The following is a 16,083-nucleotide window of genomic DNA, read 5'->3' as shown; positions in this document are numbered from 1 at the left end:
GACTTATATTGAAAGCTATGATCCTCAGTTTTCACGATTACATAATCGTGGCAGCCATAATCGCGATTCATTTTCCGATTAATGGTGCAGCCCTACTTCAACTTACCATTTTACTAACAACACAAATATGTTTTGGTTGAAAACTCTTTTTTTGGTTTTCCTAAGGTCACTGTTTTCCAAAATATGCAGAACTAGAGCATTTTCAATTTTCAGCGGAGGAAAATTTAATTCCATTGTTGATGAGAGGTGTAATCACAACCAAAAAAGTATTACAAGTGGCCGTGGACCCACTCTGACTAATGCTGCCTTCATGTGCTATCAGAATTATCCAACTTCCCAATTCTGAAGTGGTAATTATGAATATGTTGCTCTCAAGTGCTTTGTTGTTGGAAAGAACAGGAAACATGGATGACGCCAGATTCATTCATATATATTTCTTGAGGAACTTAGAAAAATGTATTTAGAAAAATGAATAAAACATTCATTACAGAAACCAGACTCTCCTCCACCATGTTGAAAGTTTAAATCTCTTTCCAACTTGGAAAATTATGTTTCAAAATTACTTCTCAGTTTTCCGTTGTAATTATAATTGGTCGTTCTTGAGTGTGAAACTCATACAGTATTTCCAATAATTCCAATAGCATTAGGCCACATCCACACTAATATGTTTTCAGTTGAGAACATTGTTTTTAGTTTTTGACGTTATCCTTTTCCAAAATATGCATAGACTATTTTCAAAAATCTCAATTTTTGATGGAGGAAAGCGTTGTTCCAGTGTGAATACAGTATGTGGCTAATATAGCAAAATAATTTCTTATTATAAAATGAAAATCAGAATTAGTGGGGATGTGATTATGTCTATTCCTTCATTTTATGACAATTACTAATGACTGGAATGAAATAATGTCATGCAGTTTTTTGGATGTTTTAATTGCAAAAGAGACAGCTAGACTGGGTCTAAACTTCAGTAGGCATGATTTCATTCAAAAATGAGTCCAGAAGGCAAACTAAAATTGCAATTATGAAACACTAGACAAACAAACCAACAAACTCTGTGAGAAACTTGATCAACTGGTACAAATGGTCGTAAACATTTATATCTTCCTCCCCAATGGGATACACACTGTCTCAAAACATCTCATCTGGCCTTCCAGCTGCTAAAAACCCTCTCCTCTCCTCTTATGAGTGTCATTCATTTTCCAATTAAAATAATAAAACAATTGTTAAGACAATGAGGAAGATGTGAGAAATGACTGAAAGATGTTGAATGAAATGGCCATTAAATCTACTTAAGCATTTTAAATGGATAATTTCAATAACATAGATGAATATCAAACTCTACAAGCATAAGCATGTCAGGAAATTGAATTACCACATTACAGTTTTTCTGAATTGCTAAATCACTAAACCCAATTTTCTGAACCAAATGCTCAGTGGCCTAAACCCATTTGTCAAAACAATCACTCTTTTTGCAAACTTTGAACACATTCTTACTCATTAAAACACATTTCACACTGTAATGCACTTGTGTTGCAAAACGGTAAACACTGGCAGCAAAAGTACACACAGTACAACACAGATGTCATCGTTTACACACAATGACTCAAATTTGTTCACACTTGTTTCTAATGATGTGAAAATGTGATGCTGAGGCAGAATTCTCTCATTTGACTTTGATTTTGCCATTGCACAACATTTTTGAGTGTACCATGTTTTTCATTTAGAGTGTTCTTTGGGGTTTTGCAGTTGGAATACTGTATTTTTTACAGTATGCAAGTGCTGACTATACAGACATTCAGTACTGTATTACTTGCAGTACTTACAGTATATAATATATTCACTGTACTACTGTAAGTTGTGATTACTATACTTTTTATGATAGTGCAAAATGCGTTACTATATACAATAAAATACATTTTCTGTAACTACATGCCCTGGACACTGTGTTCTCATTTTCTTATGTAGAGTCTAATGAATGCTCTGTAGTGTTTATTTATTGACTTGCTCTGTGTATGATCTGAAAGCATTGTTTGATTTTGAGCACAGATTAAATGGTTTTGAGGTGATTGTTGATTTTGCCAGAAGAGTCAGGGGTTTGTAAATGTAGTTTGAAGATTTGGTTTTGTGTTTAAAGTTGTGAGAAAATGGGTGAAGTTTTCAAGAATTTTTTTTTAGCAATTCAGAAAAAACTGTAAGGTAAAATCATTAGTTTACTTTAGCTATACACATAAACAGCACAAAACAATTTTTTTCTAAGTCTTAAATGGGGAAAGTCGTTTCAGAGCACACCTGACTGTTTTTCTATATAGCCACAATAGATATACAACCTGCCACATGACATTTACTATGCAAAGAAGGTGCTCAGTTATTGCAGATTAAAATAAATTATCTGGCTGTCCTTTAAATAGAACAAATACAAGAATCTTTCCTCCTTCACAGCGACCTTTACTTCCTATCTCTCAAACGGAGGTAATATTTTACGAAAAATAAACCTGTTATGCTGCTCACAGGCCAGCTCTTGTAACCTCTCAGAGGATGTAGTTACTCTGGGCTGGATAATGAAGTCCCCATCGCCCTCTCAAATGTCAGTCTAAGGGCCAGAGATGACATGAAAATGTACTTTATACTAATTCAAATCTCAGTCAGTCCAGTGATCAAAATAGACTATCTCTCCTCTTATTCAAAGGAGGGCTGGGTTCACAGAGGCCAACGGGGCAAGTGAGGTTAACAGATGCACGGAGAAACACAGAATGAGCCACTGACCTGAGCCTTTGAAGATGTCCGCATTAGCAGTGCATGACAAGCAAAAGAGAGAGAAGAGAAATTATATATATTAGTTTAGTGCTTTAACTTTAGCTGTTTTGACTAAACTCTTCCTTCAGCAGATTATAAAGTACAGAAATGTGTGTGTATCTGTGTGTGTATATTATGATTATTTTTGCATGATGAATGAAGATGAATACAGCAATGACAACAAAATTCAATTTAATTTAAATGTAATTAACTGTCCTAAATAAACAGGTACAAGTCTACAAAATAAAACATGAACAGGAGGAAGTATGAACAGGAAAATTAAATTAATGATGATTTAAAAAAGGAGATCAGGGCTAGTTATCACAAGGGCTGTATCTCAAAAACAAGATGATTTGGGGTCAAAGGACCAATTGCTTAATTGTGTGTTTTACAACTAGTTCAAAACCCTCTTAAATGAGAACTATTTTTGTTGACTCTTCCCTCCAAAGTACATTTTCACTATCATATTTTGTTATACAGTATCTCTTGGGTAAAAAAAGACAAAAAACAATCAAATCATGCAGGCACACATTAAGGAAGGGTCAAATATATAAGGAAGGCACATTTTTAAAGGTTTAAATGTGTTTCTTTTTTTTTTTTTTGTGAAAGTAAGGTCTGTATATTTTTTATCAGGGCAGGTGGTCACGTGTTTTAAATTTAATAAATGTATATAATTCACTACCCAATGTTCACATGCATCCAGCACCACTGTTCAAGGTCCATTGTGATAACTTTCCCCATCTAGGGTCTGTTCCAAATCGCTCTCTTATGAACCTCATTTTCCAGAGCCGGACCAAGGCATAAGCGAACTAAGCGGCTGCTTAGGGCCCCGGTGGCCACCAGGGGGCCCCCAAGAGCACATGATGTTTTTTTTTTTTGTTTTTTTTTTGTGATTATACTGTCAATGTTAACGGGCTGCAGGATGCAAGCACATTCAGACAGCAAAACAGCAATGTCACAAAAAGGACATATCTCTGGTGCAAATAAAAGGAAAAAGAAGAAAACAGAGGAAGAGAAAAAACAGCACGATAAAGGTATGTTAAGTAGCTAGGCTAAGTTACGAGCTAACATTAGCTGGCTAGTTAGTTAACATAGCCTATGTAGCATATCTTCTTTTTTAGGAAAGTTTGATTAATCATCCGTAAATAGCCTTGACATCTTAATATATTATTAGTACAACATATTACTTAGCAAGTTTTAGATTAAAGGTTTTGTCTTCTGTGTAAAAATAAAATTCCTGGGTATATATTTTTGTAATAAAAATAAGCTTCTGTTCCATAAACTTTGTACTGATAACAACTTAACATTATTTACATTAGTCTACCATTTTGGGGTCTTTGCTATTATATTCCAATATCATTATGCGTCAGTTAGCTAGTTATAGATTAAGAGTTGTTGTTTAGGTGTACAGATGGCTTGTTGCTGTGTATAATAATTTGTGTTGAGAAAATAACATATTTTGTCAAATATTCTGTCAAATATGTACTCTTATGAAACTTCCCTAGGAGCACTGTTGAAATATTTTGGAGGTGGGGCACAACCAACGCCACCTGCCCCAAGTTCCAGTGCTACATCTGATTTTCAACAATCCCAGATCATTATATTTATATGGATAAACCATGCCTTTGTTTTTGACAGACAGTTGCATTACCTTTTAATATGACATCTAACATGCTAGCTTTTATTATTATTTTCATCTTTCATCAGATCCATCCTCTGCATGCGAGGAGCACTTCCCAGCACGTGCATCCACTGATGTGGTCATCTATCCTGTCTGACTCAGAAAGGACTGATCTGGTAAGCAGAGGGTCACTGCCTATAAAGGAAAACTTCACATTCCCTGAAAAACCTGATGCCCGAAGCTTCCACTACACCTACAGAAAGTTAATTAATGGGGAAAAAATGTAAGTGGAGCCACTCACTTATTCAAAAAGAAATAATGCAGTCTACAGCTTCTGCTGCAAACAGTTCTCTAGGAAGTACACAAAACTGGTAACAAAGGAATAACAAGATTGGGTAAATAGGTGTGCTACTGTTACATTTAAAACCGTAGAAGGGTAAAATCATGCCAGGCAGACATTTGGTATGTTGTAAGCAACACAGCTACAACTAATAAAATTGATAAGGGGTGTGTTAGATTTATAGTCTGCGAATAATCAAGCATCGACAATATTCAATCATATTGGTGGCACCGAGGGGCCCCCAAATCAAATTCTGCTTAGGGCCCCATAAAGGCTTGGGCCGGCCCTGTCATTTTCCTTAGAAGGCAGCTGCCTAATTGAGAAAGTAACAGTGAGGCAGCTCATTAGATTTTGTACCAGACTCACAGTGTGACATTAAGCCCTGCCATCGGAGCATGTCGGCACAAAAGGTTAACGTGTGTTCAATGAACTGTATCTTTACTTCCTGGGCAAGAACAGAGAAAATTGATTTTCATAAATAAACCTACCCTGAGAAATGTTCAATTAAGGTAAAAGTGACAACTAGCCCCGGTCTCCCATACAGTAGCCGCAAAATGTATTTGGGCACTTTAAAGCACCCTTGAATCATTATTGTCATTTTATTAGATACCAAAATATAAAAACAGGTGGCATTAATTTCAAAGAAAGATAGCAAAAGCACACTTTTCAAGCAAAGCATTACATAAATGCATCAAATATTTCTTGGTTGCACTTGGCTGGTCTTATGCAATGAAAAACAACTGTAAAGATTATAGAAATACAGGTAACTTTTTAATTTATAAAATTTGTAATAAGTTATGCATATAACATTTTAATATAAGTATATTTTGATAATCAATACAGAAGACACATAAGGTATTAACTTAAGTATAAAATAAAACTGAAGGAAGTAAGATAATGTAATATTTTTTCATTACGTAAAGTAAAATGGATATCAAATTGCTCAAATCACAGTATCTGTATTAGCTTCCTACAAAATGTTGTGCTCCAGGAGACATATAACTATCATAATATGGTAGGTCTAAGCAATGCTATTAGAGAGCAATGCAAATATTTAGGGCATATAGATAATGTGTAAAATATCTACACCCACACACATACCTCCTCGACGTGAGAGCAGCTTTACATGAGAAGCAAAAACGGTAGGGTGGTAAGCCTAGCAGGCAACTCTCGACTCTATAAATCTCTTTAAGTGTCACAGCCTGACTCAAACTTCAAAGAGATTGGGCCATTACTGTCTTCTGGCCCCCGGAAGACAGACAAAACAATCAGGGTGCATCGAAACTCAGGGAGATAAACGTTTCCTCTGTGATGGCTTCACTTCTAATGCACTTTAGATGATACTGAAACGCTGACAATAGACAAAAGCAGGAGGTCTGGATAAAAAGATATGATTTCAGGAAGTACCTCTGGGCTGAAGAGCCCAACAAATATGCAGTGATGCACTAATGTAACAACATAGCACCCTCTTGTTCAAATTCCAAAACAATATCTTAGGACATCCTAGGAGTCTTTTATGTAAATTGTGAATGACAGCTGCCATGTACAAGATCTTAGGAAACATAAAATAGGATGATGCAGGGAATACATTTTTTTGGAGTACGTCTGCAGTGTGTGGGCCGGCTGTGCTGTGCAGTTTAGCGGATGACAGCAAACACAAACACACAAAGTGAGGTTGAAAAGTATTAGCCTGATTCAAAATAGAAATTAAACCTGGAAATTAACTAAAAATTCAGGATTATAAAAATTGTGTGACAAAATAAATTCTAAATATTTGTAGGTTACTCATCAAATAAGCAAATCTGTGATATTTACCACGTTAAGGTTTTCTTGCATCCATTGAAGAAGCAAAAGCACATAAGGACCATTCACAAATCATACTGGATAACATGAATCATCAGGTTTTAACCAAATTTTTCACTCAAACGTTTCTGCTTTTCATCAGTGGACAAAATTTTTTAAAACATGCCAAAACAAATTACCTAAAAAAATGTACATTAAAAAAAGCATTCTATTATTATTTAATATATATATATATATATATATATATATATATATATATATATATATATATATACACAATTATCTTTTATTTTTTGTATTTTTAAAAAAATAATTATATTAATACATTAGGTTACGCCAACAAAACACATTTAAAGGATTAGAACAAACAGGAATAGTTACAATTGCAGGTACAATTGTAATTGCAATTCCACATACATACTGTACATTCATGCTACATACAGTACATATATGGATTGGAGGGTGTTGGCACAGTGAATAAGAAGTAAATAAAAAAAAATGGCACTGTATTTCAAAACAGCTGTTGACACCGTATGTTTTCAGTTGATGGGAAAGAGTGTGTAAACAGAAAAGTTTACAGAAAATAGTGCATAAATACAGGCAATGATTATTCCAAAGGTGAAAGTCAAGGAAAAACTCTTAGACAACAATCTAAAATGTTTGGGTAGAATGAGGAAGAAACCTTGAGAGGAACCAGGCTCAGCAGGGGGAGCCCATCTTCCTCAGACAGGCACCAATTTTAATGTCCATATGCCAAATATAGCTACATAATACAGTATGTGTGATAAAATGAATATGTTTATTAAATGAATAATTGAATTATTTAAGCTTACAAATGTAAGCTTTTGTGTTCCACGGAACTCATAAAGGTTTGTAAAAATATGTCATTAGTAAATAATTACAAAAATATATAATTATTTTAGACGCTACATAATGAAGATGTATAGGGATAATTTTAGTGTGGTGGATTATTCACAATTGCCGTTTGAGGTGTTTTACCCTTCACCTCATAAATTATTTGGGACTGTGTTGGTACTTAAGCCTAAATGAGTGTTGAGTGTAGAACAGATTAAAAATGTTACTAGTACAATGCAATTCAAGGATTTTAAAGGCACCACACACTCATTTTCAAATTTTCAGTAATGATTAATTTCTACATTTTTTTTTATATAGAGACTCAAACTTCTATATTAGCACTAGATTAATCTCAGATTCAAACACTAAGCAGCTATTCATTCTAATACCGAGCTTTCATTTAACACTCAGATTTAGATTACAAAGCACTGCTGACCTTTTTTACCACTGAGGGGATTCCATGGCTATCAGATGACAAGTAAGCATTTATTATTTATATTATCACACAGTTCTTGTTTCGTTATTCTAATTAGTTGAAAAAGCGATGCCTAACCTTTGTAAGACAGCTAAATGCTCTGGGCCATCTGGACTGCAGGATGACTTTTGCAAAGCTGGAGTAACTCCAAGAGCAAATTGAGCTCCACACCACCAGGGACCATCCGAACAATATGCAGATTCAGTGTGATCGTTTGATGCAGAAGGACATCTCCACCAACTCTTCGGATGCTATTTTGAAACTGTAGCTTGGCAAGCTACTAGCTATAGTAGTTCAACTACAGTTGAGCTACTATTTTGAGAGGTAGTAAGTTAGTTAATAACCAGCAAATAGTTGCTACATTAAAGCTATTTAAGGGGGCACAATCTTTTAAATATGTCCTATCTTTTGATACACTGTAATTAATAATTTAATTAATTGAATGTTTTTCTAGGACAAAAAAAGTTTTTGAATTAATTAGCTCAATTGATTGACAGTTGACATCATTAAACTTAAACAGATACATTTAAAATAAAAAATCTCAGATCCAAACTAATTTATATAGCGGAACTGAAAACTGCAACGAACAGCAGAATGTAAAAAAGTACTTCAATGTAAAATGAAGCAAACTTAAAGGGATAGTTCACCCAAAAATGAAAATGATCTCATCATTTACTCAACCTCATGCCAACCCAGATGTGTATGACTTCCTTTCTTCTGCAGAACTCAATTTAAGATTGAGAATGTAAAAAAGTACTTCAATGTAAAATGAAGCAAACTAAAACAACAGGCAGAGACTTCTGCATAGGGACTAGAATTTTATTTTTTATTGGTTCAGTAACATGAACCGATTCGACAGAATTAACTAAACCTTGAAACTTTACATATGAGAGAGAATGGACTGTTTAGGAGTGTGTTTGATAATTAAATCGGCTGTGAAACTGTGTGTGCAATACAGATTGACATTTAAAAGCGCTATACTTGTTGAACAAATCTTGTTACCGGGAAAGCTTCATTAATCTACATTATAAAAAAAAAAACTGCTGCTGACACTGATAAATGTAGTTAAAGGTATAGTTCACCCAAAAATGAAAATGATCTCATCATTTACTCAACCTCATGCCAACCCAGATGTGTATGACTTCCTTTCTTCTGCAGAACTCAATTTAAGATTTTTTGAAGAATATTTCAGCTCTGTAGTTTCAAACAATGCAAGTGAATGGGTGCCAAAATCTAAAGAGCACATCAAATCAAATCAAATCAAATCACTTTATTGTCACACTACCATGTACACAAGTGCAACAGTAGGTGAAATTCTTGTGTGCAGTTCCGAGCAACTTAGCAGTCATGACAGTGACGAGACATATACCAATTTACAATAAACAACATACTTACACAGCACAACTTACATATCAGATGTACACATACTTACACAACACAATAATTATATACAATGTACAGTAAACAATACACACAATATAGAATACACAATATACAATACAATAAGTAAAGAGTATACACACACACACACACACATATATATATATATATATATATATATATATATATATATATATATATATATATATATATATATATATATATATGTATATAAGTAGTTGTATTGAGGAGAATATGCTGACAGTCCAGTGTGAGATTATAGATTAATAATGTGTAGTGCTAATTATTGATCGTGAGATATCAAGTGTTCAACAGTCTGACTGCTTGGGGGAAGAAGCTGTCATGTAGTCGGCTGGTGCGGGTCCTGATGCTGCGATACTGCCTGCCTGATGGTAGCAGTGAGAACAGACCATGACTCGGGTGGCTGGAGTCTCTGATGATCCTCCGAGCTTTTTTCTCACACCGCCTGGTATATATGTCCTGGAGGGAGGGAAGCTCACCTCCGATGATGTTTCTGGCAGTTCGCACCACCCTTTGCAGGGCTTTGCAGTTGTGGGCCGTGCTATTGCCATACCAGGCGGTGATGCAGCCAGTCAGGATGCTCTCTACAGTACTGGTGTAGAACCGTGTGAGGATGTGGTGGTTCATTCCAAATTTCCTCAGCCGTCTCAGGAAGAAGAGGCGCTGGTGAGCCTTCTTCACAACGGCCTCAGTGTGGACAGACCATTTGAGTTCCTCAGTAATGTGGACACCGAGGAACTTGAAACTGCTGACTCTCTCTACCAGTGCTCCATTGATGGTGATGGGGCTGTGTTCTCCATCTTTCTTCCTGAAGTCCACTACAAGCTCCTTGGTTTTACTGACGTTGAGGGAGAGGTTGTGCTCCTGACACCAGCGTGTCAGAGTGTGCACCTCCTCTCTGTAGGCTCTTTCATCATTGTCAGTGATCAGACCTACCACCGTCGTATCGTCAGCAAACTTAATGATGGCATTGGAGCTATGTGTTGCCACACAGTCATGTGTGTATAGTGAATACAGGAGTGGGCTGAGAACACAGCCCTGTGGGGCTCCAGTGTTGAGGGTCAGTGATGAGGAGATGTTGCTGCCCATTCGAATCACCTGACGTCTGCGTGACAGGAAATCCAGGATCCAGCTGCACAGCGAGCTGTTTAAGTTTAAGATGATTTTCTCATCAAGCTTGGAGGGCACTATGGTGTTGAATGCTGAGCTGTAGTCTACAAACAGCATTCTCACATATGTGTTCCTTTTTTCCAGGTGGGAGAGAGCAGTGTTTAGTGTAGATGCAATGGCATCATCAGTGGAGCGGTTGTTGCGGTAGGCAAACCGCAATGGGTCCAAAGAGCTGTGCAGAACAGAGCAGATGTAATCTCTGATTAACCTCTCAAAGCATTTGCTGATGATGGGAGTCAGAGCAACAGGACGCCAGTCATTTAAGCAAGTGATTGTGGCTTGCTTCGGTACAGGCACAATGGTTGATGTTTTGAAGCATGTGGGGACTACAGACAGGGAGAGGGACAGATTGAAAATGTCCGTAAAAACACCTGCCAGTTGATTCGCGCACGCTCTGATGACACGGCCCGGAATGCCCTCTGGACCCGCAGCTTTACGGATTTTTACGGACATAAACACATAATAAAATAATCCATATGACTCCAGCAGTTCAATTCATTTATTCAGAAGTGATATTACAGGTGTCTGTGAGAAACGGTATGCATGAAGAATGTGAATCACCATTGCTTGTGAAGACATTGATTTAACCACTAGAGTTGTATGGATTACTTTTATGCTTACTTATGGGAGTATTTGAGCTTCAAAATTTTGGTACCCATTCACTTGCATTGTATGGGCCAAAAGAGCTGAGTAATTCTTCTAAAAATTCATACACATCTGGGATGGCATTTTTGTGAATAAAAGAGACTATTCTTTTAAGTTATTAGAATCACTACTTTTTTGTTAGTTACTCCCCAACACTAGAGTTATTACAGCAAGTTTTCAACTGACAGCACAGCCTGGCATTTCTAAAACAAACTTACCAACTAGAATTAGGTCATCTGAATGAGACTGCTCTAGACTGGTATACAGATACAAATCTACTGTCAAGACAGTTTTCTGGTATCTTTATGCATGCACAGTTGTCAAATATTTTCTCAAACTTCTCAACACAGTGGAATTCACAATCCCACCTGGGATGTCAAGTTTGTGCGTGATATTGTGGTTGTGGCTCAGAGCTGGATATTGAAAGGCTGCTGTTTCAAAACCAAATAGGAGTGTTGTGGGCAGTGGTGGCTCAGTGGTTGAGGCTCAGGGTTACTGACCAGAAGGTTGGGGGTTCAAGCCCCAGCACCACCAATATGCCACTGTTGGGCCCTTGAGCAAGACACTTAACTCCAGGTTGCTCCGGGGGGGATTGTCCCTGTAAGTCGCTTTGGATAAAAGCGTCTGCCAAATGCATAAATAAAATAAATGAGTAAGCCATGGGTGGGAACATCACCCCTGGCTGCTCCAGAAGGATTGTAAAAAGTTCATGGCTTTGACAATTGTGGACCTCAGCCTTGCTTGTTAATGGCCACCTTGTTGCTGACCCAGTTAACACATTTTTACACAGTACATTTTTACCTGAAGTGGCTGATCCAGAAATGGAAGTGCAACGTAGTGCAGCGTAGTTCTAGCGGGAAGACTAGCAGCTGTACATCATCACTTCATTAGCGGGGTAATTCCTAGCCAATCGCATGGAAGCCATTGCATTATAAGTCTGCTCACAATCTATCATATTGCTGTTTCAGTGCGCTAAAACACAGGCAACCTCCGCCACCCCACCACCATCAGCTGAGCCCTGTCCCGCACGGCCCGCACGGGGGTAGGCTCCTCGCCCCTGCCTCCTATCTCCGGCAGGATATGACTGTTCCGGGCACAACTCCCTCGGACCGCCGGACGGGGCCTACGCCAAAGAGACAGACATTACTTTGTTTTACATTTATCAAATAAATGGCATCTTAAACCTCACTCAAGCCTGCGTGTCTTCCCGATAGAAGTGTTGTAGATACTGAGTATCTATGCGGGAGAGGCGATGAAATTGTATCATAGTTTAGATGTACAACATTCACATTGCATTCCTTCAAAGGCAACGTGAAGTTTACTTGGAATTGGTGTCCGGCGACAGAACATGAGGACAATTGTGTTTCAGACCGTACATGCAACAGTGCTGTGCAGCAAGGGGATTTAAGCATTTTCATACATTTCAGTAAGGACCAGCAACTTTTGGAAAACTCTAGATGGCATCCAGCCACCAAACAACATGGTCCACATTTTAAAAATGACATTTTATGAATCGTAAAAAAGTTAGTAATGTTAACACAATTGTCATAAAACGTCATTATTAAATTGTTTTAATGTTACTAATGTTAATAGTGTTAAATTCACTATTAATCAAGCACCTCCCATTGTTATTTTGAATGGGTTCAACAGCGAGCAGGAAATGTTCAAGGGATAAAGACATCACTTCCTTACACCAACGAATAGTCCTTGAAATGGTCTATTGAGAGTGCCTGGATTTGAACTGAGGTGGTGCCATTGGGTCATGCTGGACAGGTTCAAACTACCAAAGAAGGTGTTCCTAATACATACAGTATGTGGGAATCTTCAGACTCTGCAGCATTCAACTGTGGTGCAATTTGTCAGACGACTGATCATCTAGTAAATGTCCATTTAGATTATTTGATGGCAAAGTTCAGGTGCTTGATGAAGCAACAACTGATGCAGTGCAGTATCTGACTGATCTGGATATTAACCTTTAACAGACTTAAGTGTAATGCTGGTAGTATTCTTTTGTGTGTAGTAAATGGCACCAAAGTGATTCTGTAGCTCAACTGGTAAAGCATGGCACTGGCAATGCCAAAGTCATGGATTCAAATCCAAGGCAATGCATGGACTGATAAATGTATATCCTGAATGGAATGCAAATGCAAATAAAACAACAACAACATGGAAACAAATTTCCCCTGCCATGGTTTTGCCATAAATAAAAATTCTGTGACGCTAATCTAATGCTAGACACTATGAGTTTTTCACCCCTTTCTGCCTGTTCTCTGATTATAAATGAGTGTAAACTAAATTCAAGTTCACAAGATAAATAACAGCTCCTCTGGCATCAAATACATCTGAGAGTGTGTGTGAGCGAGAAGTGGAGTAACGCTGTGGGCCTCTCATTAATGAAGTGAAGCTTTTGCCCAAATCAAAACATCAATCTCCAAGGACCTCTCCGCTAAACAAACCTCCAAGTCAAACATTTGACAGCGAGTATCAAAGCATAACATCTCTTTCGCCTAGTCATTTGGTGCAAATATATTTCTCCATAATTGGAAATGCCAGATATACACGAAAAGCATAAATGAAACACCTATTGATTTTGTTGTATTCAAAAAAAGAAGCTGTGATTGTTTCAGCATTGGGCTAGAGCACAGCATTTATGGCCTCAAAACCAAAATGCACTTGAAGACCGTGACACATATCATCATCTGTAAGTGGCTGAACTCTGGACCAATTATGGAGGCGGCAGTTTGGGGGAGCAGAGCTTTCATCTTCTTACTTTGACTGTTGTTTTTATTTAGCAACATAAACTGCTAAAATTTTTAAATGATATTATATAACATTAACTTATATAATATCAGATGCATATATATAGACATATATTCAGGCAGTGAAGTTATGTAGCCTGATTGTCTGGGGGAAGAAATTGTTTCTCAGTCTTGTGGTCCATGCTCAGATGCTCTCCTGAGTCTCCCTCCAGATGATAATGGACAGAAGAGCTGTCCTTCACAGTGTTTGTGGCTCTCCTTAAGTACCATACTGGGTGAATGTCCATCACGGAGAGAAGAGTGGACCCGGCGATGTACTGAGCGGGTCTTCACCAGCCTCTGTAGGGTCTTCCTGCCAGCAGCAGAGCAGCTTCCAAACCACACAGTGATGTTACTGGTTAGAATGCTCTCCACCACACACCTGTAGAAGTTTATCAGGATGGTGTTGCACATGCCGGCCTTCTTGAGTCCTCTAAGGAGCCATATTTGGGCTTTCTTCACTAAGGAGGTGGTGTTCTGGCTCCAGGTCAAGTCCTCAGTGACGTCGACCCCAAGGAATTTAACGTTTTTGACCATTTCCACCTCTGCACCATTGAAATGCAGAGGGGAGTGGACCACAGGAGACATTCTGAAGTCAACAATCATCTCCTTTGTCTGTTATTAGTGATGAGCCCCACCAATGTTGTGTCATCAGCAAACTTGATAATATGATTGTTCTGGTGCCTGGCAACACGGTCATTGGTGACCGTGTCAACAGTAGTGGACTGAGAACACAGCCTTGAGGGGCTCTAGTGTTCAGAGTGAGAGAGTGTGATGTGGGATCATGGATTATAACTGCCTGAGATCTGTTTGTCAGAAAGTCCAGGATCCAGTTGCAAAGTGTGGTGCTAAGTCCAGGTGTGGAGAGTTTGCAGGTGAGTGTCTGTGGGATAACAGTGTTGAATGCAGAACTAAAGTCAATGAACAGAATTCTGACATAGGTGTCTTTGTTATCCAGATGTGAGAGTGCCAGGTATATATACATATATCACTGGCCAAGTGCTGCAGGTATCACAGCCGATGATTTAGTGTCATACAGCAAGACTCCAAGTGTAATATTGCTTTTATACAACAGTTCAATGAACACGTAAATATAAAGAAATTAATTAAATTAGGAAAAACTAAGGACTGTCACAAATAAATGTAATTGTGCATGGAATACTTTCTTACACCACGGATCAGGATCTGCCATTGCTAGTTCAAAAGATGAGCACAAGCCTCCCTTACTAAATCGAAAACGTCACTAGGACTATAAACTGCTTGGGCAGTTTCTAACAAGTCATTGGAGAAACAAGTATGTGTGTTTGAAAGATAGATAGATAGAGAGAGAGAGAGAGAGAGAGAGAGAGAGAGAGAGAGAGAGAGATCCCAACTCGGACACTCCTGTATCCAATAGTATCATGTAAGCTTATGTGCAATTACCCAGTCAGTGTGTCTCTCTGCTATGATATTCTTTAATGTTGAAGCTGCAAGTTTAACTGTATTTCCCAGCTGTGATAGTAGTAGTAATCTTAGTGATCATGAAGTGAGAGACAATGTTGACGATCTCAAATAAATCGTATGCTCTCTTTCTCGTGATCTCTCTCTCTCTCTCTCTCTCTCTCTCTATATATATATATATATTGGCACGCCAAACTTAACTAGCCCAAAACACGTAAAAATTGTCTTTTTTCGCCACCTGCTGGATAAAATCTTTAATGTCACAGGGGTAAATTAAAAGACACACATCTAGCTGCTCTTATCTGTCCTGTGCTTACACTTTAAGTGTAAGAAGCAAAAGGTCTGGATACACACAGTACTAACAACTGTAGCACATGTCTTCTCTCTGGTAAGTGGATGAAATTTTGGCCAACTAATTTTAAATCTGAAAGGTAGAGCTCTATAAGTGACTATAAATCGCTCCCATTTTAAAGATTGAAGCAGCACAAGTAACTCACTATTAAATTTAGTAATTTAGCAGACACTTTTATCCAAAACGACTTACAAAATAGAAAAAAAAAGAAATTCTTTACTTGTCCGCAGACTGTTTAATTGAACGGCTTCATTGATTATGATAGACGCGATCCAATGTTCCAGCACTTTCCGCTGAGGAAATAATTGTAAGCATCTAAACTACAATTCAGTTTCATTACCTCTATTGCGTAGACACTCAGAATCAACA

The 16,083-nt window shown here is 37.7% G+C and overlaps 1 protein-coding gene across 1 annotated transcript in view; it reads right to left on the bottom strand.

Annotated features, from left to right (window-relative positions):
- LOC127658855 (thrombospondin type-1 domain-containing protein 7B-like) overlaps positions 1-16,083 on the bottom strand; it is a 367,438-nt gene that overhangs the window by 53,206 nt on the left and 298,149 nt on the right. The window contains exon 17 of the mRNA XM_052148387.1: positions 2,764-2,769. Coding sequence (XP_052004347.1) covers positions 2,764-2,769 — 6 coding nt within the window. The remainder of the gene's footprint in view (positions 1-2,763; positions 2,770-16,083) is intronic.

Source organism: Xyrauchen texanus, chromosome 18, assembly GCF_025860055.1.
Source record: "Xyrauchen texanus isolate HMW12.3.18 chromosome 18, RBS_HiC_50CHRs, whole genome shotgun sequence".
NCBI classification, from domain to species: domain Eukaryota; kingdom Metazoa; phylum Chordata; class Actinopteri; order Cypriniformes; family Catostomidae; genus Xyrauchen; species Xyrauchen texanus.
The sequence above is the reverse complement of the archived record's forward strand: the minus strand, read 5'-3'. Positions and strand labels throughout refer to the sequence as shown.